Raw genomic sequence first — 24,203 nt, 5'->3', positions numbered from 1 at the left:
TAAACCGATGAAATTAACCCCTTACCGCATGCCGTGTCATATAGCCTATGGCACATCTCCTTTTTTTACTTTAGCTTTTGTGTGATTTATCAAAGGCGCCAAATGACTGTTTCGTCTGCTGTGTGAGATATTGACGTGTATGAATAAGAGATTTTGGTATCATCTGGCATGTTCTTTGTGAGTTGTATTAGGCGGGTAAACGTTGACATGTGATTTTTGTGAAGCAGTGGATTTTTGCCAGTGAAAATAATTTTTTGGTGAAACATTGTGCGCACTTTTCCCAAAGAACTAAAAGTATAGTATAGATACAGTAACCCTATAATAAAGTATAGATATTACTGCATGAAGTGATATATATATATGGCAAGATCTATTCCCTGCACAGTTCTAAGAAAGTTTACCTTACTGCATAGTGTGTCATATATGGTACGTACTTACTTCTCGTCGGAATTAAGTGAAAAATCTAAAATTCAAATTTAAATTCATTTTTCAAGTTCCCATATGAGGATTTCTAATACTGATTATTTTTTTTTCGCTAAAAGAAAAAAAAAAATCACACAAAAAGGGGTTAAGGCAGTGTACACCTTGCGGATACGAGTAGTAGAATTTCGTTATGGTTTATGTGGATAACTATCTTTGTTTTATTGATAATTTTAAAGCAAATTAACCCGCAACTGTACAAATTTGCTAAACATAATAGGAACGAGAAGGACTTTGTTATTATGCCTTTGAAAGTTAGTGCAGTTTCTACGGTCTCGGATAAACTTAGTCTGTGATCTGCAGCAGCTTCTCAATTAGTAGAGGCAATATACGGTTTGACCCGGAAATAATTGCAACACAAATGATTTTTTCGTCTATCACTTTCAAATAGCGTTGCTAATAATATATTCAAAATCCGCTTTCGTAATGCTTGGGGAAAGTCCGCCATCTTGGATTCAATATGGCGGCCACATCGAGACATCGACTCACACTTAAATGACAATATCTACTCACAGATTTAAGCTGAAAACTTCGTTCCTGCGCCATTTTCAAGATAATAGCATACCTTAAGGGATGCAAGTTTGCATGTCTCTATGTACCACCGCCATATTGAAAAATGGCGGCGATTATTAAAAATATAGTTTCTTTTTAAATTGGCAATAATGTTTTATTGGCAGATAACTCAGAAACTAACAGAGATATGCAGAAATTTCTTGAAATAAACGTAAAAGCTCATGATCTTAGCTTTCCAACGAAGGTACTTATGTTCGTTTATCTTACAAAGTAATGGAGCTAGTCGAATTTATGTGGCACTGGGTGTGCGATTTTCGATAATATGACTTTTTTCTCAGGTTCCTGCTAGAAGCTAAGTAGACGCAGTATACGGATTGACCAGTAAATAATTGCAACACAAATAATTTTTGAACCAGGATGTGTATCAAGGTGTATTTAGCTACATATTAAAAATCTTCTACTCACCTCCTTGGGGAAAGTCCTCCGAAATTTCGTTGAAATATGACTTCTGAGATTTCGTTCAGATGTCGCTACACATCGCAATAATCCATCATTGAAATGAAAGAAGATGTAAAAAATTGCTCAAAATTACGATATTTCTTCAGTCCTTGTTATGGTTAACGCTACATGTCTAACGGTCTTTGAAAGGCAAGAATTAAAACAGTGTAGCAACCTCTTCACTGAAAAAAATGTCCTCGTCTTTACAAAGTTTACACCGTTTTCCACATTATCACAAGTTTCTTCCAAGCAATTGTCACTAGTTTATATTAGTAATAGATCACGTTTCTGGCATGTATACTTCATGTCTCTATTGTTTTCATGTATGTGTATATATAATGGATAACAATTAAAACAGTGTAGCTATCTAATCATTAAAATGAATGATCATCTTCATAAAATTCTAGAATTTCTTTACACATTGCACAAGTTTCTCTCACATAATGCCCATATTCAATGTACAAACTATATCTACTTTGCACCGCATATGTGTATGTTCATACCTTATATGCATATTCAATACATAAAAACTACATTAATAACTAAAACTAATAACTTTCATTTTCAAAAACTTCAGTTTTGTCTCACATTATCAAAATATTTAACCAGAAACTGGTCACAAATTGATGTACAAAACTGTCCATACTCCTTGCATCAACACACCATACTGACATAGTTTTCTGCGGATATGTATATTTAGTAAATGGCAAATAAGCAGCACACCAACCAGCATAGAGATATTTCATTGAAGAGGATGAGTAGGGATGCAGCTGATACTAAAAAAAATACTTGATTTCTTAACATTATGTCAGCCGTTCCGAACTGAAGAGGAACTTATTAATATTACGGACGGTTTAACTGCCCAAGATCGTGTCAATGTTGATAAAGCAAAATGTGTTGGACAAAATATTTTACTGAAAATAAAGGAAAATTCGTCAGACTCATTCATATTTTCGAAGAAGGATAAAGCCATTACAATGGCAGACAAGAAATCCATACATACGATTACCGGATCAATCAGTATGGAACATAACAAGCTTTTCCAAATATTAGCAATTGTTGCTATGAGAGGAAACATGAATCTAGAAGACGTTTTCTCTTTTGAGCTTTGTTCTGTTCCAAGAACTTTATTTGAAGATTATTAGAATCTACGACAGCAAATAAATCAGCACTGGCTAATGCTTTATGGAAAATGACAAGTTCACCTTCAAATACACCAACATCTTGTAAATATGTGATTGACGGTGGGTGGTTGCTCCACCAGGTCAATTGGCCAGTGAATCATACATTCAAAACAGTATTTGAGTCCTACGTTTCTTACATGAAGACACACTTCAGTGACGCTTCAGTTATTTTCGATGGTTACATTAGTGGTCCATCGATAAAGGATTGCACACACCTAAGGACAACTAGAGGTTTGAGCGCTCTTGAAGTGCTCCTTTCTCCAGAAATGAAACTTTCTATGAAAAGGGAGGGACTAATTCGAAAATTGGGTTTGGAGCTTTCTGCTGTTGGATTTCAAGTTTTGGTTTCAGACAGGGATGCTGACACACTGATAGTCAACACAGCTATTCAAGAATCACGAAACCAAGATACTTGTGTTGTTGGAAATGATACTGATCTGCTCATTCTTCTCCTAAATCTATCACCGTCAAACACGAATGCTTTGTTTTATAAAACAGAAACTAGGCTTTGGGACATTAAATCTACGAAAACAGACCTTGGCGAACTCTGTAACAATCTTCTATTTATGTATCCATGTATTTCTTGGTTGTGATACAACATCACGATTTTTTGGAAAAGGAAAACAAGTGGCATTACAACTAGCTAATTCCGATGAGGCCTTTCAGAAATCCATCGCTATTTTTAATTCTAAAAATGCCTTTAAAGAATAAATTATTCGTGCTGGAGAACAGGCAACAGCAAGGCTGTACGAATGCAAGAAAGATGAATCTCTTGTTGCTTTAAGAATATGAATGTTTTCAAGCAAAATCAGTACAGCAACAGATTTTGTACGACCAGAAAACGTTCCCCCTACTCCTGATGCACTTAAATATCATTCTCTGCGTGTTTACTACCAAATCATGGAAAGGAAGATTCTATCCTCTCAAATGCGACCAGAAGATTGGGGATGGCGACTACATAAGGGAATGTATTTTTCAGTGATGATGGACAGGAAACCTGCTCCTGAGAATATACTGGAAATCATTCATTGTAATAGTCATGGAAATTGTATAAGCATGAAGTGTTCTTGCAAGAAGTATGGTCTGTTTTGTACATCATTTTGTGGACAGTGTCTGGGACAAACTTGTGATAATGTAGAAAGGGAATCAGAACATTCTGACAATGAAGACGACTTGTTTTAGTAATTAGGTTGGTCATTCATTTTAATGATTAGATAGCTACACTGTTTTAATTGTTATCCATTATATATACACATACATGAAAACAATAGAGACATGAAGTATACATGCCAGAAACGTGATCTATTACTAATATAAACTAGTGACAATTGCTTGGAAGAAACTTGTGATAATGTGGAAAACGGTGTAAACTTTGTAAAGACGAGGACATTTTTTTCAGTGAAGAGGTTGCTACACTGTTTTAATTCTTGCCTTTCAAAGACCGTTAGACATGTAGCGTTAACCATAACAAGGACTGAAGAAATATCGTAATTTTGAGCAATTTTTTACATCTTCTTTCATTTCAATGATGGATTATTGCGATGTGTAGCGACATCTGAACGAAATCTCAGAAGTCATATTTCAACGAAATTTCGGAGGACTTTCCCCAAGGAGGTGAGTAGAAGATTTTTAATATGTAGCTAAATACACCTTGATACACATCCTGGTTCAAAAATTATTTGTGTTGCAATTATTTACTGGTCAATCCGTATACTGCGTCTACTTAGCTTCTAGCAGGAACCTGAGAAAGAAAGTCATATTATCGAAAATCGCACACCCAGTGCCACATAAATTCGACTAGCTCCGTTACTTTGTAAGATAAACGAACATAAGTACCCTCGTTGGAAAGCTAAGATCATGAGCTTTTACGTTTATTTCAAGAAATTTCTGCATATCTCTGTTAGTTTCTGAGTTATCTGCCAATAAAACATTATTGCCAATTTAAAAAGAAACTATATTTTTAATAATCGCCGCCATTTTTCAATATGGCGGTGGTACATAGAGGCATGCAAACTTGCATCCCTTAAGGTATGCTATTATCTTGAAAATGGCGCAGGAACGAAGTTTTCAGCTTAAATCTGTGAGTAGATATTGTCATTTAAGTGTGAGTCGATGTCTCGGTGTGGCCGCCATATTGAATCCAAGATGGCGGACTTTCCCCAAGCATTACGAAAGCGGATTTTGAATATATTATTAGCAACGCTATTCGAAAGTGATAGACGAAAAAATCATTTGTGTTGCAATTATTTCCGGGTTAGGCCATTTTTTCTCGTTTGTTTCTTCTACTAAATGGGACATGAAATGTAAATTTCGAATTCATTAGTAATTAAATACGGTACTTGAAAGTATTTGAAAAAATGAAATCTTTGAGTTTTACGTCCCACGGTTATGCCGGTTAGGCTAAAGGAGACGGTGATTATGAGAAATGAATGAAATGGTGGAATGAAGATAGTGGGAGGAAACGGGAGAACCCCGAGAAAACCCACGAGCACGGTGTTTGTCCACCACAAAGTTCACACGGCGCGAGCTGGGATCGAACCAGGGACCCCAAGCACCGGAGGTGAACGCTCTACCACTGAGCCACCGCGCCCCCCTTGAAAGTATTTGAAAGTTAGGAGAGGTTCTGTTGTATTTTAGTAGCCCTATATAAATTAATCTAGAAGGGGAGATTTTTTTTTTTTCGTTTTACGATATTCAGATATATTTCTCCCTCTTTCCTCTGCGTTTTTATCAGATTGTCAGTATACCTTTCATTTGGATTTATAAGAACTTTTTCAATGTTCTTGTAATGACATTTTTCACGTTACGGTATCTTTCTTTTCACGTTTTGTAAAGAATAAAATATTTTTATGAATACATTTGTAATACATTTTTCTAAAGTTATTTTATTTAATTTTAATACGGGCTCATATTAGTAGCACAAAACATTCATTCTACATAACTATTTGCTTTTTCTCATATCTTTAAAGTTGTTCAAAATTGTTAATTTTTTCAAGAGTAGTCTTGTGAAATATTGTAGTTAAAGTTTTCATTAAAACTTGAATAAAACACTTAAAGCTTAATTTTTATAATGTAAAAAATGGAGCTATAATAGTACTTTTACCTCTACATAAGACATCAACATAAAATCCACATAAGTTCTTACCGGGAGTCGCTTGAGTACCTAAATCTGTCGCACTAAATGTGCTAATGTTAATTTTGAGGCTCGAAGGATCCCTGAAGTTTGAATTTAATTAAATTATACGTATTTCTTTTAAAAAGTGTTAATTGTATTAATTTTTTTAAAAAAAATGTTTAAGATAAAAAACATGCTGCTTAAACGATGGATACTTAACGAACTGAGTGCATTCATTTGTCTGTTTTCAATTGGGTTGTTATATAATAAACTAGCAGCGTTCACCCCGCTTCGCTGGGGTCACCCCGGAACGCAATAAACTTTGTTACTTAGATAATTTTTACTTTTTCGCTTTCAAGTGATATGATAAAAACCATAGAAGATTGGAGTAAATGTTAACATTATATCGCCTGTCATTTATGTTAACCCGCCGAGTGACACGGTCATGTGGGTTGCATATAAATACGGTTAGATTTAGCTATGATGAGCTAACAAAGGATTTGTACGTTATGGACACTTGAATGGTCAATTATCTCAAGACACTGGTAATTGAAAATTAAAGTGATATGATAAAAACCATCTAGGGTCCAAATCTTAATAACCCCCCAAAAATGAAAGAAATTGGTTCAGCCGTATTAGCGTGATGAGCTAACAAAGGATTTGTGCGTTCTCTTTTATATAATAGATATGTTTAACCTTCATTTCCTCTTCAATGATTACAGCAAATGTGAATGGGAAAATATATTCCCTAATAGCAGTATTCATCAGTACTAGCACCAATATATTGAGTGTTGCTCACGAGACGATGAATTTCTCGTCTTATTCGATTCTCGTCTCGGAAAAGAGTCGAGAAATGAATGTTCAAAATCGAGACGAAAAACAGTAATTCTCGTTTTATTTTCTAGACGAGACGAGAAATTTCTCGAGTCTCGTGGACAATAAGTTAATCCAAGTTTTAGATCTCAAACACCATTTTAATGTTACGTGACTCATAGTGAATTGATCAAGTGAATTCTGATAACTTCAAAATGAAATTAAGAATATCAGGGCATAAATTTTCTTCATAAATTTACAAAATGAGACCAGAAAATTTTCGAAACGAGACAAAAAGAGAATTCGACTAAAATTTACGAGTCGAGAAGAGGAATTCTTGTCTCATCTCGTGTCGTGGTAAACACTAAAAATATTGTATATTCGAGCGGTACAGGAAGCTAAGTTATTTGGTTGATTTGGATCTTATGCTTTTTTTTTTTTAGCTTCGAGGCTATATGAGCCGTGGACCTAGAGCTTAACTTGGAATTCAAAACAGAAGCTCCCACTAGGAATCAAACCCAGGTCTCCCCTTAGCAAAGGCGTGCACGCTAACCATATAGTAACGAGAGAGCACATAGTGCACTAGGCTAACATGCACAACTGCACAAGGAATGCAAGTGCTCAGAACATGGATAAAAGTTTATTATTATTCTGCCATTTCATTATTGGAATTTATTTCTCATAGTTTTCTTTAGCGTGCAAGTACAAATGTTAAACGTAAAAAGACGTTAGACGAATTTCCGATGTAGGGAAGGTCATTTGGTATCGGACATCTTAGCTTTTTATTTTTAGTCTGTCAGGCTGAAAAACAGATATATCCAATTACTTAAAATACAAAATGATTTCTTGTTATCTTATACACAATATGTTAAAGGTGGTTTGACAGGTAAAAACTAATAATATATATTTTGTAAAAAAAAAAAAAAAAAAATCAAAGGTAACATAAATTAGTGTTTTTAACCCTTTAATTGGCAAGCATTGATATCATTACCATTAAAATATTTATTTTGCTTTTATGGTTGAACCATGTCTTCCTGATCATAACTTCGTAATTTTTAAAGTATTTTTGTACTTTGGTTACAAAATACAGTGTGTTTATTTCAAAGCAACATTGCCATAAAATAGGTCTTATGTGTAGCTACTGAGCAGCATTGCCCTATTTTGGTAAAATATCATAAGAGTACTCTCAGTAATTACCAACAATTTCGTTAAAATACTTTCTTACAGAGTAAGAAACAACAAATAAAAAAAAAGAACGAATTTAAGCGGAACGTAGGAGAAAAAGCTTCCATAATACTAAATTTGGCTGTTCCCTGTTGATGAAGATTAGAAGTATCTAAAGAAGCTACCCGCAAATCATGTATATGAATATTGTATGAAAGCAATAATGCCAATAAATGATCACTGAAGTTATAATTCATGCGGATAACGCAATAGAATGCTATATTGCTTAAAAGCAACATTGCCCAATAAAGAGTTAATAAGTGGAGGGTGGTAGGGTGGTTGTGCCAGTCTTCGACCACCCCCTAGTTACCGACCACTTTTCACTTTAAAACCATATATTAGGCTTATTTTCCGATAAAAAAAAGCATGCTTTTCCGTTATAATTGAATTGCAGCTTATTCTGAGCCAATCACAAAGATACTGTCAAAATATATTGCATATGCATTCGGTAATAGCCAATCAAATGTGTGTCTACGGAAGACGCACTGAGTTTTCGACAACTTTAATCTGTTGCAAATGGGAACGACAGCGCCCTGTTTTTCGTGCTTTTCCATAGTTTTATCTCACCAGGTAAGCAGTGGTGCCCACTCCCCCTTATGTCCATGACGCACCCCCCAATTGTTTATCCGTAGGTGTTCTTCCATGAAAAAATCTTCTTTTCGGTTAATTTTTACACCCCCTCAAACATGTTTATACAGATTTTTACCCCCCCCAAATATTTCAATGACGCACTTTGCGTCATAGCCCCCCCTTGTGGGCACCCCTGCCAGGTAAGAAATGCAATATTATTCTGTTACATGGAACTGTAGAGCACATTTTAGTAATTAAATTTTAGTGGTAACTGTAAGGTATGAAGAATAAATCAATAAAATGTAGTGGTCGGACAATGACTTACGAAATATTCTTTGTTAACTAGTGTTCGACCACAGGGTGGTCGAGCACTGAAAAAATGTAGAAATATCAATAACGACTAACTTTCGACTCATCTGCATGAAATGAGTACCTAGTTACCAATTCTGAAGTTATAATGGAATACCAAAACATTTACTAGTGTTCGACCACTACTTTTCGTAATACATTTGTACTGGTCGAAGATTAGCTGTTTCTTTCTCAGTGTCCGACCATGCTTTGCGTTTGTATTTTCTCGCAGAATTTCTTGATTCAAACACTAACTCAGTGATCAATTTACATTTGTATAATCATATGCTGAGTCCTACCGTTAATACATGAATATTCACCGAATGGCCGTGGCTCAGTGGTAATGGTGAAGAGGCAATCCACTGAGGGTTCGAATCCCTCTCAAGAGCAAAGGTATTTTTAATTGTCCTCGATATTTCTGTGTTCGGGTCCCTGTCAGGATTGGATTACCTCCAATTGGCTCGAGGAGCATTCAGGCTTAATGTCTCGGCTGAGACGAACTTTGAAAAAAATAGTAAAGCATTGACTTAGCATTCGGAAGGTCCTCGGTTCGATCCCAGCGGTCGACCATCTTGACTGAGTTTTTTCGGGTTTTTCCTCAGTCACACCAGGCAAATGCTGGGATGGTATCTTCAAAATAGACCCTGGCCGTCTAACTTCCAACATCCTCTCCCCCACCCTATCCCGGTCGGAACCGTAGATGCCTAAGGCCATAAAACAAATTCAAATTCAAGTAACTGAATATTCATGTAGTTTCCCAACATTTCCATGGACAATTAACGGCACTGTTAGGATATGGCATTTAATTTGAATAATAAATTTATTATATTTGGTCTAATTCGTTTAATACTGAACTACACTATTCTCGCTTCGTCGTGCAACGCATTCAATATTGTTAGCGGAATAGCTACTATCAGCTTACGTCTGGAATACATCTATTTTCCTTGCATGTCCTTAAGAATTTTTGTTTCTTTCATGGATAATGAGTGAGTAGGCCTCAGCTTAAACTGCCAGCTTATTCAAACGAGGATCTACAAAAAGCTCTGGAGGCTTGTCGCAACAAAACAAAACAAAAAAAAAAAAACGTTCCATACGAAAGGCATCAGCAATCTATGGAATTCCTCGGGTAACGCTGATGGATAAATTTCATGGTTACAGTCCCAAAAAGCGAAAAATAGATCCAGAACCATATCTAACACAGAAAGGAGAGCAAAAGGAACAATGTTAAAAAAATTGTCGATTAAGAAAAACGCAAAACGCCGTTCAAAGACAATCGAGCTGGTGAAACCTGGTACTACACTTACTTGAGGAGACACCCACAAATTGTGTCCCTAAACTTTGAACAGGGCGCGGTACGCTCTAACCGAGGAAAACATTCGCTTGTGGTTTTAAGATCTTGAGAAATACTTGAAATAAACGGGACAATCTGATATTCTAAATGATTCTGATCGAATATTTAATGCTAATGAATCCAGCTTTCAACTGTGTTACAAATCCGGAAAGGCGTTGGAGTCCAAAGCGTGGAAAAATATGTACGAGGTGAAGGGCAACGAGAAAGAAACATTAACACTGCTTTGCACTTTTTCCGCAGCAGGAGAAATTGTATCCCCGATCGTCGTATATCTGTATGTCAGACATCTTCCAAAAGACGTCATCAGTGGAGTTTCTTCAGAGATATTCGTAGGCAGGTCAGGTCAGATAGCGGCTGGGTGCGAAGTGAAACACTACGAATGGATAGCAAACGGCTTCCTAAAATGGGTGAATGATCCCTCTATCAAGAAACCAGTCCTTCTGCTAATCGACGGTCACAAGACTCACTTGGCAATGGAAGTCAGCGAATTTTGTTCCAGCCATGCTATAGTACTCTACTGCCTTTCACCAAACAGCACACATATTCTTCAACCCTGCGACGTATCAGTGTTCAAATCGTTTTCGAGAGTTCTACATGGAAACTGAGTAAAATGTTACACGTGTCATTTCTGCACCACTAATTAAAAGAGTGATATACAAGGTAGCAACACAATTAGTAATTAAAAACTAATTTAGAAGATGGGATTTATAGCCCTTCAACCCAGAGAAGACGAAGCATGTTTGGTGCTGCATTCCACTGAACCTTAAATGAATTTGGTGGTCCCTTTCTTGACAAAACTATCACAAAATTACTTAATCTCAGCGGCTATTGTGCGAAACTGCGAAGTGATACCTGAAAAACTAATGATGTAACATCTACAGATGCTATTAGTTTGGTAAAGTTATGCTTTAGCCTTCATACTGTAATTAAAAGCACATTAACCGAGTAGTGGTCGATGACTAAACAGTAGGCGGTCGAACATTAACGAAAAATGGTCGAACACTAAAAGAAATCAGTTACTGGTGTTTCTCCGACTAATATTACATAAATGGAATAAGTTATCTCAGTTTTGGATAAAGTATAGATAAAATATAGTTTTAGGAACACATGTGAGCTACTTGCATCCTCCTAAGTTGTTCCATTGAGTGAAAAACGATTAAGGACCATAAGAAAATGAGTTAGGTGGTCGAGGACTGGCACATTTACCCTATCGGGTAAACATAAAAGTATAGAGGATTGGTCTTTTCAGGTAGTTTAATAACAGAACAAATTACTGCTGCTGTTTACTTACAGGAGTTCTTAAACACACAAAACATAGTTTTATCAGGCTTTGAAATAAACCCAAGATAAAAGAAAAAGAGCTAAAAATAGATCTGAAAGTTTTTAGTCTCATCAAGTATGGTTATTATTTATTCTGTGAAATCACAATGATAAAACAGTGCGTCTTCAACATTTGCACCTTGTTCATGGACCCAGCCTTTACATGTGTTGCATTGTATCTAGTCTTTATCAAAAGAATCCCCGCAGATTGTACAGTTTGTGGTCTGTAAAGAAAATATAGGAGCAGGTGAAGAGAATGGAGTTCTGCTGTTTGAAGATAGAATGCTACAGTTATCAAATTATGATGTTTAAGACGTTTTCTTGGGATAAATTTTGTTGCACTAGAAGCCCGTTTTCTCGTTTGAGGATGCTTAATTTTTTGTTCTGCTTTAGCTTTTTTTCTTTTCGATAAGGACTTTCTTCTTCACAAGCATAGTTTTGTAGGTTGAAGATGTTAGTATTTCACTCGCCTCACTGCAATCTTCTCGTATTTTGTACTTTGAAGTGCTTGGTAGCGGTGAAATTAGAGCCAATATCTGTTGAGTAATGAGTGACATCAAAGTATCTCCTCTTGGTGTTGGCTGCAAGTTTGGGTTGGAGACTCAGGCAAGTTGGAATTGTGAAGGGTTCCATTTTTGAAGGCTGGTTAAGCATTGTGCTTTGATCAACAGGAGTGTCTGAATTACACTCACGTGGGTTTCCTCGGGGTTCTCCCACTTCCTTCCAATTTCTTCATTTCACTATTTCATTCATTTCTCATCATCACCATCTCCTTTAGCCTAGCCGGCATAACCGTGGGATGTAAAACTCAAAAGATTTAATTTCATTACGTATATCAAGCACGTTTGAAACATCAACTGACTGATGAAGTTCCTCTTGCTCAAGATTGGTCGATGTCTGGACTTGAGTTTTTGGTCTCCCTACTGGTTCCGGAGTTGAGCTGATCAGTGATCCGCAAAGTTTGTCAGAAAACATATTTCGAATCAATGGATAAATTCCAGTGTACTCAAACCCAGATCTGTTAATTTCATTCTACAGATTCTGGAAAAACCAAAGTTCAACAGTCCAGCTATATCTTATATGGTTATTTTTATGCTAGAATAGGCCTACTTCCTCATCCAAAAACCACATGCTTCATTATATGTATTTTAAAATTGTTTCATTAGTGACCGATTCAATAGTTGCATCTTATTAGAAGTGTGAGGTTGCAGACTTATCATGTAAATATGACTCTGTATTGCATGCAGGATTACGTCAAGATCAATAACACTGGACTCTTTCCAGTAGGATTTACACGTTCAACAAATGCTTTCATCCATTTCAGGAATCCATCTTTGGTGATCCACCCACTCATCTTCCCATCAAAAATGCTTTCTGGTGGAGCGTCCTTTTTCAAGTCATTGTTAATCCTCGTACGAGAGAATACAAACAAAGGAGGGATGAACTGATTTGCAGCATTTATTGACAACAAAACGGTCATATTCTTTCCTCTCTCCCTAGACGTTAGTTTCCCAACTTGTTTCTCCCTTTTACAGACGTTACCTTTAGTCTGTTGTTGTGTACACAAGATACACCGGTTTCCTCCGCATTGAATATTCGTTATGGTGTGAACTTTTATTTCACCATAATTTCAGTTAGCTTATCTAAAAATATTTTGACCGTATCTTTACTGAAACCAACAGCACGCTGCAGGCTTGTCGACTTGGCTATTCTCAACCTTAAGTTCGGATGCGATTCATAAAGTCATAATAAAAGGCTTTTCCAGCTATACGTGTTTCTTTATTGAAGCGGTGTTTGATGTTTAATTTTGCAGCAAGTTTGTAAACTAGTTTTAAAAATTCTGGTTTCCTTAATGGCATTAGTTGACCATCCAAAGCCTTTACTTGATTGTGTAGTATTTCCTCTTGGTCACAATCAAACATTTTATTAAACGTGGCTTTGTCATCCAAGCAACAAGGCTTAGCTGCTACCTCTTTCCCTTCCAGCCGTTCTTTGACATGTTCTCCTAATGTACTCTTAGGAACACTATAACTATCAATAACTGCACGTACTGCAATTTATTTTGGAAATAACTTTGTACATGTCCATATTCAGATTTTCTTCATTCCAATTGCCGTGTATTTTCTCCATGGTTTCTTGAAAAGGCCATAAACCATTTAAAAACGTCAAGTTTATTTACCAGTGTAATATCTGATACCACCCGATTCCACTTTGTTCGATACCAGCCGAACAATTTGCAAAGTATGAATGGCTATCTACCGGCTTGTAACAACACGAATGCAACTATACGCCTAAATTATAATACATACACCCTAATAAATGTTGTGATAGCAATAATATATCAATACACTTACTTTGAAATAAGTTGTAGCCACACAAATCTACATGCACCAGATCATCCGCAAAAAAACGAAAAACTCGAAGTACGAGACACACCGTTCATGGGACAACTCCATTATGGCGTGAGCTTGGCTAGTTCATTCCAATCAACTCACTCTACGCTTGACAGATGCTGTCTCAAGCGGGAAATAACGAAAACTGCTTTTGTCCGATACCACCAGCTGTCCGATACTAAACGAATTTCCCCTACTTTTGTAATCTGAAAATTTTATCTTTTTTCACTAAACTTTCAAAATGCTATTATTATTATTATTATTATTATTATTATTATTATTATTATTATTATTATTATTATTATTATTATTATTATTATTATTATTCATTTTCTAGCTCTAAACAAAGCTTCACTCGTTTATGATAGTCGACTTGTGATAGATCCTTTATTCAGGACAAATGATCCACATATTTATGCTGCTGGGCCACTTACTAAATATCCCAGAAGATACCACGCTGATAACTTCCGACACTGCTATTATAATTCCTATGAAGTTGGTCAAACGGTATGTATCTATTATATTTTGAATATTTAAGTTATACTAAGCCTTTAGAAAGAAATATTTGAGTTGAGATGTGATAGTCTTCGAAATAAGTTTGAGAATTAGTGCGCACGAGACAAGATTTGTGGCTGTCTCGTCTCGAAAATGTGTTGTAAAAGTGATGTCTCGACTCGAAAGATGTATATTTCTCTATTGGAAGAGCAGTGTCTCGACTCGAATTTTGTCAGCAAAATCCTGTCTCGACTCGTTTCGAGCGCATCCCTAAGAATTAGACCTATTAAACTGATTTATAGTATTGTGGTACAGTCAACAGCAGAAAGGAATATACACACCTGGCATATTCTTTCCGATGACTTAAAAACGAATTGATCAAGTCGAAAACAGTTTTATTTTTGAAATATAGAATTACGTTCTCTTTACATAAGAAAACTCAATTAAAACTAATCAACTCATTAGGAAATTGTGGACAAACTATGCTGGCAACTGCATCCATTTCTGCTGGTGTACATATTTAGTTCCAAGGTAAATCTATATTTTGTAATCTAATATAATATGAAGCAATATGCTCTAATACTGGATTTCGGATAGTTTCATAGTTTACGCGCAAAATGTACATAAGTATTCATTGGTAAGTATTCATTTAATCTTGCGAGAAGGTTTGTTTCTAAGTTTTTGTTTTATTGTACTTTAAAGTTTCGTTATAGGCATACGTTGACTTCCTCCCAAAAACAAATTTCTTCATCTGACAGTGGTATCTGAGACTTAATCAATAAATAAATACATCACGTAGAAGCAGAACCTCTTCCTACAGGACCGGCTCGTCCGTATAGACAACCTAGGTTATTTAGGGGAGAGATAGCTGGCTTTTTTCTTTACGTGCGGTTTATCAACATTAGCCAGTGCTCTACACATTTGGAAAGAGGAAGTTAGTGAAAAGTGGGATCACCCAAGATCGATTACTGCTCACCTATATGGAGCGAGGGAACATATCCGGCCATAATATGTTTCCGTGTTCCCACTGTTCATTCTATGACTAAAGAAGATCTGCATTATCTGAATATCCAAACTCCGGATGCTCGCAGAAATGTCACTGACCTAAAGTTTCTACATAAGGTAGTCAATGGAAACTTAAGATCCCAACATCACGAACTTCATGTTGTTTTTTACACTGGTGCAAACAGAACTAATTTTTTTATATATTTGTGAATGTAGATAAAGCTACTCCAATCAAACATTTATGTAAGTATAGTTTTCTATTACTAGTTTAGACTAATTATTAACGTATAAATTGTTCAAAACACAAAGCTATTTATAGAGCGCCTCTTAAGTTTTGATTTCCTTAAGCAGGCAAAAATTAAATTTTTGGACACATTCACTAATCACGTTTTTTAGATCGCGGAATCTTTTTAGAAAGAATAATGACCATCTTTTGTTTTATATTTACAATGGACACCGGCATAGTTTACATTACAATAAAACTTTAATTTTCTGTTGCCTGTGGCTATACAGAAGGCCAATTCACCTAAGATGGCCAAATTTTGTGCGCTCACCTGCTCACGACAATCCCTCCACCAACGGTTGTGCTCGATGTGGTGGCCACGAGCCTTGACTATCGCCTGCAATGCAATTTACATTGAAGCAGTGCGCGTCAATGGTGTTTGAGGGGAATTGAAGACCACACCGCTTGACAAGCTTTCCAGAACCAAGCTATGATGGTGGGACAGCTTCGCGCGAGGCCTTGTTTCAGAAGGCCAAAGGCGCAGAAATCCATCATCGACGCATCTGGTGACTTCACAGATATGGACAAGAAAGGTATAACACGCCAACTAGTCTCTGTATCATACGCCGATAAGATGCGACAGAACTGGGAGCAGTGTGACTGGAAGCTTTGTTCATGTGGATCCACACCTTCCAGGTATCCCTGTCATACAACTGTGGGATGTGCGTTGTGTATAAGGGTTCCATGATGTTTGTTTGAAAGTAGGCTGTATTCACTTTGGCCTTCGAATCCACACGATGCATTAGCAACTTCCGAAGGGAGCAGAAACCTGCCACCAGCATGAAGCCCTTTGAAACCTTCTCGCGACATTCACGGACGAACTCGCCGCCGCCTTTCGCACCGTGTGGTGAATAAAAAATGGCTCTGGGCTTATTGGTGTCATCAAGGTAGTTCCAGGCTTAATCCAGAGTGACAATCCACTATCATTTGTCATCTGAGAGGTACTGTTCGTGCGTTCGTGAATCTCTCTTGAATGTGCCTTGATAACTTATGCCCCCTTGCCTTATGACGTTGTTTCAGTCCCAAATTGTTCTTTATGATACAACATACTGTGCTCTGTGATATCCTGCATGAGGTGGCAAGGTTGCTTTGGGTGGGTGGATTCTCCTTCACAACTGATGCCCTGATGTTTCTCACAATGCGTGGTGTCCTGGCTGCACTGAGAAAAAAATTGTATGTGGCGTAGTTAAAAAGATAGGTTACATGCGTAATTCCTGTAGTTTCTGGACTTAACGTACAGCAGACGTATAACTGAAAACGCATGTTTTATAATACTTTCTGTATAAGTGTTCCATCTATACGTACTTTCTGTATGAAACAATGTAGGCGGTCAGGATCTCACATACAAATGGACGTATGTAACATATAGCTGACGAAGGTAACATAAGTATATGAATGTGATATTCGGAAAACTGTTAGATGTCAGACATCCTGCAACGGCATGATGTAACATCTAAGGGCAGTGGCTATGTAGCATACGGATAACATATGCTCAGTACTGATTTCTATAGTAAGAAAGAGGATGCCGTATATTTGTACAATATACCGCTGTCCAGAGAATGGATTTTTCTTTGTGTGGACATGCCCGTTTCCTTTTCACTCTCACGACTTGATTTTGATATTTAGGGCCGGTGCTTTTACAGCGCTGGCTTACCCTTGCTACTGTAGGCCTGCTGATATTGTTGCCCCTTGCTGTACACATTTTCACAATCACTGACGCACTGAATTGTGCATCAGAAAGTGCACTATGTACCCTTTCCAATAAGGTGTCACTTTAGCAGACATAATAGTTGTTCATCACACTTCCACACAGCGTTGTACGTGACTCACTACTAGATTCACGGGTTACTGACCTCTGGTTAATTCTCCTAAGTTGTGCTCGTCATCAGCTCTGTAAAATTGGCCACCTTAGGTAAATTGACCTTCTGTGTTAGTAAAATTTCACTCCAAATGCCACAGAAATAGAAAAGGTTTTTTTTAAAATAATTGACTTACAGATTACTTATTAATACCATAGAAAGAGGCATTGGGAGTAAGTTATTTTATTTAATGCTTAAACAACTGGTAACAATGTGATGATGTGGTGAAAATGCCAGGGGTGAAAAGGCATCACTTTGGTTTAGGTTTGGGGGAGAAGGAGATTATGGGGGCGCAGACATATTTTTCGCCAAGGGTATAAAATATCCTAGAGCTGCTCCTGTCTTCCTATAGTTTTTGAAACACCATAATATTTCCTTGTACTCTTCCTTTATACACTATCGGTAATATGACGGTTACTAATTCATAACAAACTATATTTAAAATAACTCTCTTTTGCTAATAGCTCACTCAGGCTCGGGTAGGTGAAACTCTTTCAATAATGTGAATGCATTGGATTTCACATGGGAGCCTCACGAGATGCCAGTGAGATACCTAAGAGTTAATTAGCTCTTTAGATAACTCTCAGCAAACTGACTCTCATGTTGAAAAAGCTAAACTTCCTGCGAGGATGTTTTAGAGAAAATTGACCTACGCGTAGAAATTTATATCCATATCTCACGAAGTAGGCCAAATAGAACTTGGAATTCGTCGTTTTAACTTATTCTTACTGTTTTCTCTAGGAAGCAGTCATGGAGATCAGACAAAACTTCTCTCTGTTTCCCATTTACTTGATTTTTCGTCCTTGATACTTCATTTTCCCTGAAGCATCAGGAACACTATGCTTATATCATACTAGTTCAACCAAACTTATCCGATCTTATCAATCTTGGCGTGATGATAGACCTTTACCTGCTTTACAATCGTATGAAATTTATGTTGTGCAGGTTCTTTTTTCCCTAAATTGTTATAAATTATCACATTTGGGTCCTGACATAAACTTCAGTATTCTTTGAAATTGAAGTAAATATATTTTAAAGTAGATGCCTTGGTTTGTAGGGAGATGAGGCTGGCTTGGAAAACGAATACCAAATAAATGCCATTGAAGAAGGCACAACCAATCGGGTAAAGACCAGAAAGACGAGGCGAATTTCTTTTTTTCCGTTTCCTTGGCGATGAAAGTGTCTAAATTGGCTCGATGAATTACGATGTGTTGAGAAAGGTTCCGAGGAATTTTGTTGAGTTGTCGGAAGAGCAAAATGTCTTGAGGATGCAAATAGCCAACTGCTCCCACAGGAATATGATTAATTTCTAAATTGAAGAAACCTTGTTGATTCCAATTTTTAGCTTATTTCTGTGTTCTACTTATGGTTCAAAAATACCAAAGTTCAGCCATTGATAACTAATATCGGCTAAACACTATAACATTCAAGAGTTTTGATGGGAACTAAGAATTCTTGTATAATTTGTGCAAAATAGGCTATCGGGTTATGTATAGAGAATGACCTTGTTATTAACTTAGTTGTTTTACTCTTGTAATTTCAGTTCTATCGAAATGAATGTGAAAGGTATGAACATCATATTGCATGATTCAGAGAAGTATTTTGCCATTAATTCCTCAACACAAGCCACACTACCAATGTTGTTTACATTACAGTGCTGTGACTTTTCTTCTTAATTGAGAAACAATCTGTATTGAGTTGAAGATTACACAAAACTCCCTCATTCTTTAACAATTTTAGGATCCAGCAAAAGTATAATTTTCTGAGTTTTGTGTATCTATTTCTCCCACAGACGTGGATTATCTTGTACACAAGCTGGCATTTTGTTTTATCAAAAAGCAATCACAAAAGCCACTTGTAGTCAGACACTATTTGTAATACATGTTAGTAGTCATGGAGTTCTGGCACTCATACAGTCATTCATTTATAAAAATCTATTCGTTTCTCACGACAACCAGTTTTAATTATATTGAGTCCCGCTTAGTATCTATCATTATTCAGGTCTATTATTAAGTCTCTACCTTACCGCTTATTCATAAATATCTTATCAAAGTATGTATTTCATAATGAACTTCACAGATCTATATTTTTAATATATATAATCGTAGTCCATATATAAAGTGGTTATGTCCAAACTTCAACATTGACTACTCTTTATGAGAATTGGAATTCTCAAATTCATTCCATACTAATCACATTATGATAAATTTCTTGGACTATTTACAGAAGATATTTAATTATGATTAGAAGAAAGGTAACATGACTACATGAACAACTGTTTTATGTATTCTTATTCATTGCAGGTTGCTATACAAATTCAACGACTCTTTGAGCCGTCAATACCGGAACCGAAACAATTTCAAGAACTGCCAGAGAAAATGATTCCAATTTTTGTAAAACCTCTTGTATGGTATTGTGCTTTACCGAAAGATTTCAAATATTTGAAAGTCATTAAACCTGGAATTGAAATACCATTAGAAGTTGCAATGAATAACGAAGATTTCGTAAGTTCAGTACTTTGACAATTTTGAATATTATACTTATTTTTAAATTAACTAACAAATTTTTGAGTCAAATTGGGCACTTCTTTCAAATACATTCCGTGTAAAACATGAAATAGCTGAATCAAACATGTAAGCGAGAAGAAACAGGAATTACGTAACTATATATAAGGTGAGCCAAAATAAACCCAACACAAACCAAGTGATGAACATATGAACTGCAACGTATGATATTATACAAGTAGATCAAAGACAAAAGGAATACTCACATGCGTTCCTCTGTCTTCACAGATAATATTCGAAATATTGAGAGCTATATTCCAAGCATAGATAGGCAGGTTGGTCGATGAATCACGTACAGTGCAACTTGCTGCAACCGTTGGATACTGGCAATGACGTTGTATACTCTCTTGTAGTGCGTCAATTTTTCGTTGATTATTGTGGTACCTTGCCCAAGTTGCCTCAAAAGTAAAAAACACAACTGGATAGATCAATGCACCTTGGAGGCTATTAATGTTTAGAGACAGTTCTGTCAGGTGTGCAAACAAAGTGCACTGCTTGCAAGTAAAGGCGTTTACCATGCACTCAGTTGATCCACGACAAGATCGAAGATGTCTGCAATGTAAGGTTCATCTTTTCTCCGAAAAAATGAGTCCAATGATTATCTTCAGCACACCCGAAACAGCGCATCACACTCCAATCTTTGTATCATGCAGTAGTAGCTCAAATATTTCATGTATTTTCGACAGACTAATATTTTGTGAATTAATGTAGCCACTAAGATGGAACCACTTCTTGTCCGTCATGAAGTTGAAGTTCGGGTCGAGGAAACCACTTTCGATTTCGTATTGTAGTCATGTATAGTACTCTACACGTCAAGCATGGTCTGCGGTCTGTAAAGCGATTGGCTTCAGAAAAAGATCATTCAGAATGTGTTGACTTGTTGTTCGCGACAAGAGATGATTTTAGAGGCTGGCGTACGGAATAATGGCTACGACCCGTATTTCCGATCGTTCCAATATGGATTACCAGTATTTTGCGGAAATACCTCCCGCCAATCCGTGTATTGATAATCTCAAAATCTGAAACCATCGCTTTTCGTGACACTCCTGCCTATTTCGTCGTGATGCCTCTTAGCTTAGTGAGGCTCTTCAACATCTACTAGCGAATATCTTCCTTCTCCACCTCGCTCCTTTCCAACGCGAGTAATCATGCTCCTTATCAAACATGGATCCTGACAGATAAAACTCCTTTATGAGTTCATGTATGGATGGCTGGGCGGGTAAATCGCTGTTGAACTCGGCGCGAAATTTTGCTTCTCTTTTCATTGCCTTGCCTTGTGTTGTCAGCAACATTTTCATGTCTACACTGGTGGTTTGCTTTACTCGACTGTTTTTCTGTCAGAGCTACAGGGCGTGTTTTTCTCGCACCTTCCCCAATCTCTTCGTTCAAAGTGAACGTGCTTCGTTCACAGCTCGCTAAGTGGAACCGAAATATTGTGTATCTCTACGTTGAATACATTAACGCATTTCGATTTCTCATCTCCCATGTACGGCTCAGTTTATATTGACCGACCCTGTAGTATCGTATGTCTGGAATCAAGAGGGCACGAAGCAGTAAACACTGCAAAGGGTAATGCAAAAAATGCTACTGCGATCATAAAAACAGGAAGAATACCACTTTCACATTCAGTTCTTTCTTGTCATGATATATGTAATGACGTGTGTCTCTACATAGTGAAAAGAACTATCGAGCAAAGATAAATTCATATTAACACACTTAAAAACTAAAATACAATCGATTTGCTAATCGAATAAAGAATATAGATAATATAAAACATTTATTTTGCAATTCGTACTTACAACCTTATGTTGCTGCGAAGTTGCAGATTGTGGAATGAGTAATGAACATCCAATGAAATGATTTATATAATTATTCACAACTCTTATGTGTGATGAAATGAAACAAAACTGTAAGCGCATAACCACTACCACAATTTATTCAAATATACTGATATTAGTAATTTAGTCTATATTTAATGCACGCAAACTATACTGAAATGTCGAAAGTTATGGGATATATTATACCTACCGTGTAGGAACTGTTCAAGCATGGATAAGTGCTGCAACTCGACTTGACAAGGACGCGACAAGTTGCTGATAATCCGCTGGAAAAGACAATTTCCAAGCTGCTGGTGCTTTGGTAATGCTTTGGAATGTGTTCACATGGTATGGTTAGATCCTCTGGTCCGTTGATCGTCCATCGCTATTTTTAACTGCTTGATGATAACCTACAGTCCATCTTTCTAAAACATGATTTGGCACCCTAGAACACCGGATATGAATCTTATTGAGCACATGTGGGATATCATCGAACGAGCTTATAGTCCCCAGGGTCCTCCACCTGCATCAATCACCGAATTATGGACGTCAGTCGAGGCTGCATGGCTTAACATTCCGCCAGCAGAATACCAGCGACTTGTCGCGTTCCTGCAACGTCGAAATCCTGCACTTCGTGCTCGAGGAAGTCCTACACGCTATTAGGCATCCCAGGTCCTTTGTCACATCAATATACGTATATTATTAAATGTAAAGGTAACCAAGAAAGTTCTGTCGTTTTTTGTTAGGTCTGTGTTCAATTGGCCCTCACATCGTGAGTTGAATGCGAATGGAGATAAGGCAAAGGCCAGTTGTCTGGTATATCCAGCATACTACCTGGTTGTGGCAGTTCTTTTACTCCGTGAATTTGCGTAAGGACAGAGTGAACATGCCGCTTCAAACGCCGCTTCAGCCGGACGGAAGATATTCCAGGCTTTTAATAAGGGTGTCGTGACTACGCGGACAGTGCAGCGATGGTTTAACAAGTTTAGCCCTTTTAGGGTTTTTGGTAACTTTTGTTACCATTGCGTAGTATCGTCTTTGACCGCTTATTTATGTTCTATGACAGGTATTTAAGCCCGTATTTTTATTGGTCAAATCAAGGATGGACCAAAGAACACTCCAGATGTATTTTCGAACCGGATGGTCAACTTGGCAGCGCCAAGTGAGGACGGAGGGGCGTGACATTTTATTTTTTCTTAAGGCAAATTTCAAAATTTTTTACGCCTTTAGTTTTCAAGATATCAGATCGAAACTTTGCATACGGATTGTGTGCGGCTTTGGGTATTTCTCAAATGTTTCTGAGAACCCTACGCGAAGCCGGGGTAGGGCCCGAGGGACGCAAATGATACAAAGGGATGATTTTTTCAGAAGAAAATCCGGTTTGTCCCGGTTTAGGTGTATGATACGGACATGTGATTGGTACCGTTGGAAAAGGCTCGTTATACTGAAGAAAATGACGTTTGAACCATGACTCTAGGCCAAATAGTAATTACGCAGTAAAATTTTATATGTATATATATAGGGTAACTTCGGCAAATAACGCCAGTCGGGTAATAACGCCATTTTAAACTTTCCACAGTGCTAGCATGAATACGTGGTTCTTAAGCTGATCACTTATGGATGTGTGATAAGCAGTGATGCCTGTTGTCTCTGTAGACTCAAAGACTAGAAGCCAGCCACGCGTAAGTAGAGAGAAAGCAGTGAACAAATATTAACGTAGCAGCCCCGGAGCAGAGGAAACAGCTCGCAAATTTTTAGTTCGTCAAACGAAATAGGCGAATAGTTTTTGTAAAAGTACGATTATACCATTACTAAAGGTATGTTTCGATAGTGCCATATTTGTAGAACAGAATTATATAAATAATATATGCAGGACCACTATCCTTGGTATAGAAAGAATGGTCAAAACAAAATCTGTTCCTTCTAGAAATAACGCCACTATTGCCTCGGGAAATAACGCCACTCTATCTAATCGCTAATCGAAGCTAATACTGGTGTTAAAAGTTTGTTTTTTGTCGAAGTGGCTATGAAATGTAAGATTTCTGATGTTTTGTTCATTTTGTTTTCCAGATGGGAAGGAAATGTCAAAACATACGGGTCAGGCGGTCTGAAATCAAGCAATCGCAGCCGTCGAGCAGGGTATGAAAGTTGCAAGGGCTGCATGTACGTGTAGCGTTTAGGACTGGGTAAAACGAAAGGACAGAAAGCCCATTCGAAAACTTGGTCGCAACTTTTATTGTCACAGGAACTGGAAGAAAGATTAAAACTGAGAATAATTCGTTTACAGACAGTTGGGTTTGGTTTAACGCTACTGGAAAATATACTTGATGCTATGAACTTACGTGACAATTTTGAACTTATTTACAATGGA

At 37.0% G+C, this 24,203-nt stretch overlaps 1 protein-coding gene across 1 annotated transcript in view; it reads left to right on the top strand.

Moving 5' to 3' along the window:
• LOC145695153 (cilia- and flagella-associated protein 61-like) overlaps positions 1 to 24,203 on the top strand; it is a 244,774-nt gene that overhangs the window by 183,508 nt on the left and 37,063 nt on the right. Inside the window, exons 20-21 of the mRNA XM_081772095.1 lie at positions 14,147 to 14,316; positions 19,755 to 19,955. Of these exons, the coding sequence (XP_081628221.1) occupies positions 14,147 to 14,316; positions 19,755 to 19,955 (371 nt within the window). The remainder of the gene's footprint in view (positions 1 to 14,146; positions 14,317 to 19,754; positions 19,956 to 24,203) is intronic.

The sequence above is a fragment of the Thermobia domestica genome, chromosome 9, assembly GCF_964235325.1.
Source record: "Thermobia domestica chromosome 9, izTheDome1.hap1.1, whole genome shotgun sequence".
NCBI lineage: Eukaryota > Metazoa > Arthropoda > Insecta > Zygentoma > Lepismatidae > Thermobia > Thermobia domestica.
Note: the sequence above shows the minus strand (reverse complement) of the source record. Positions and strands in the feature narration are given on the sequence as shown.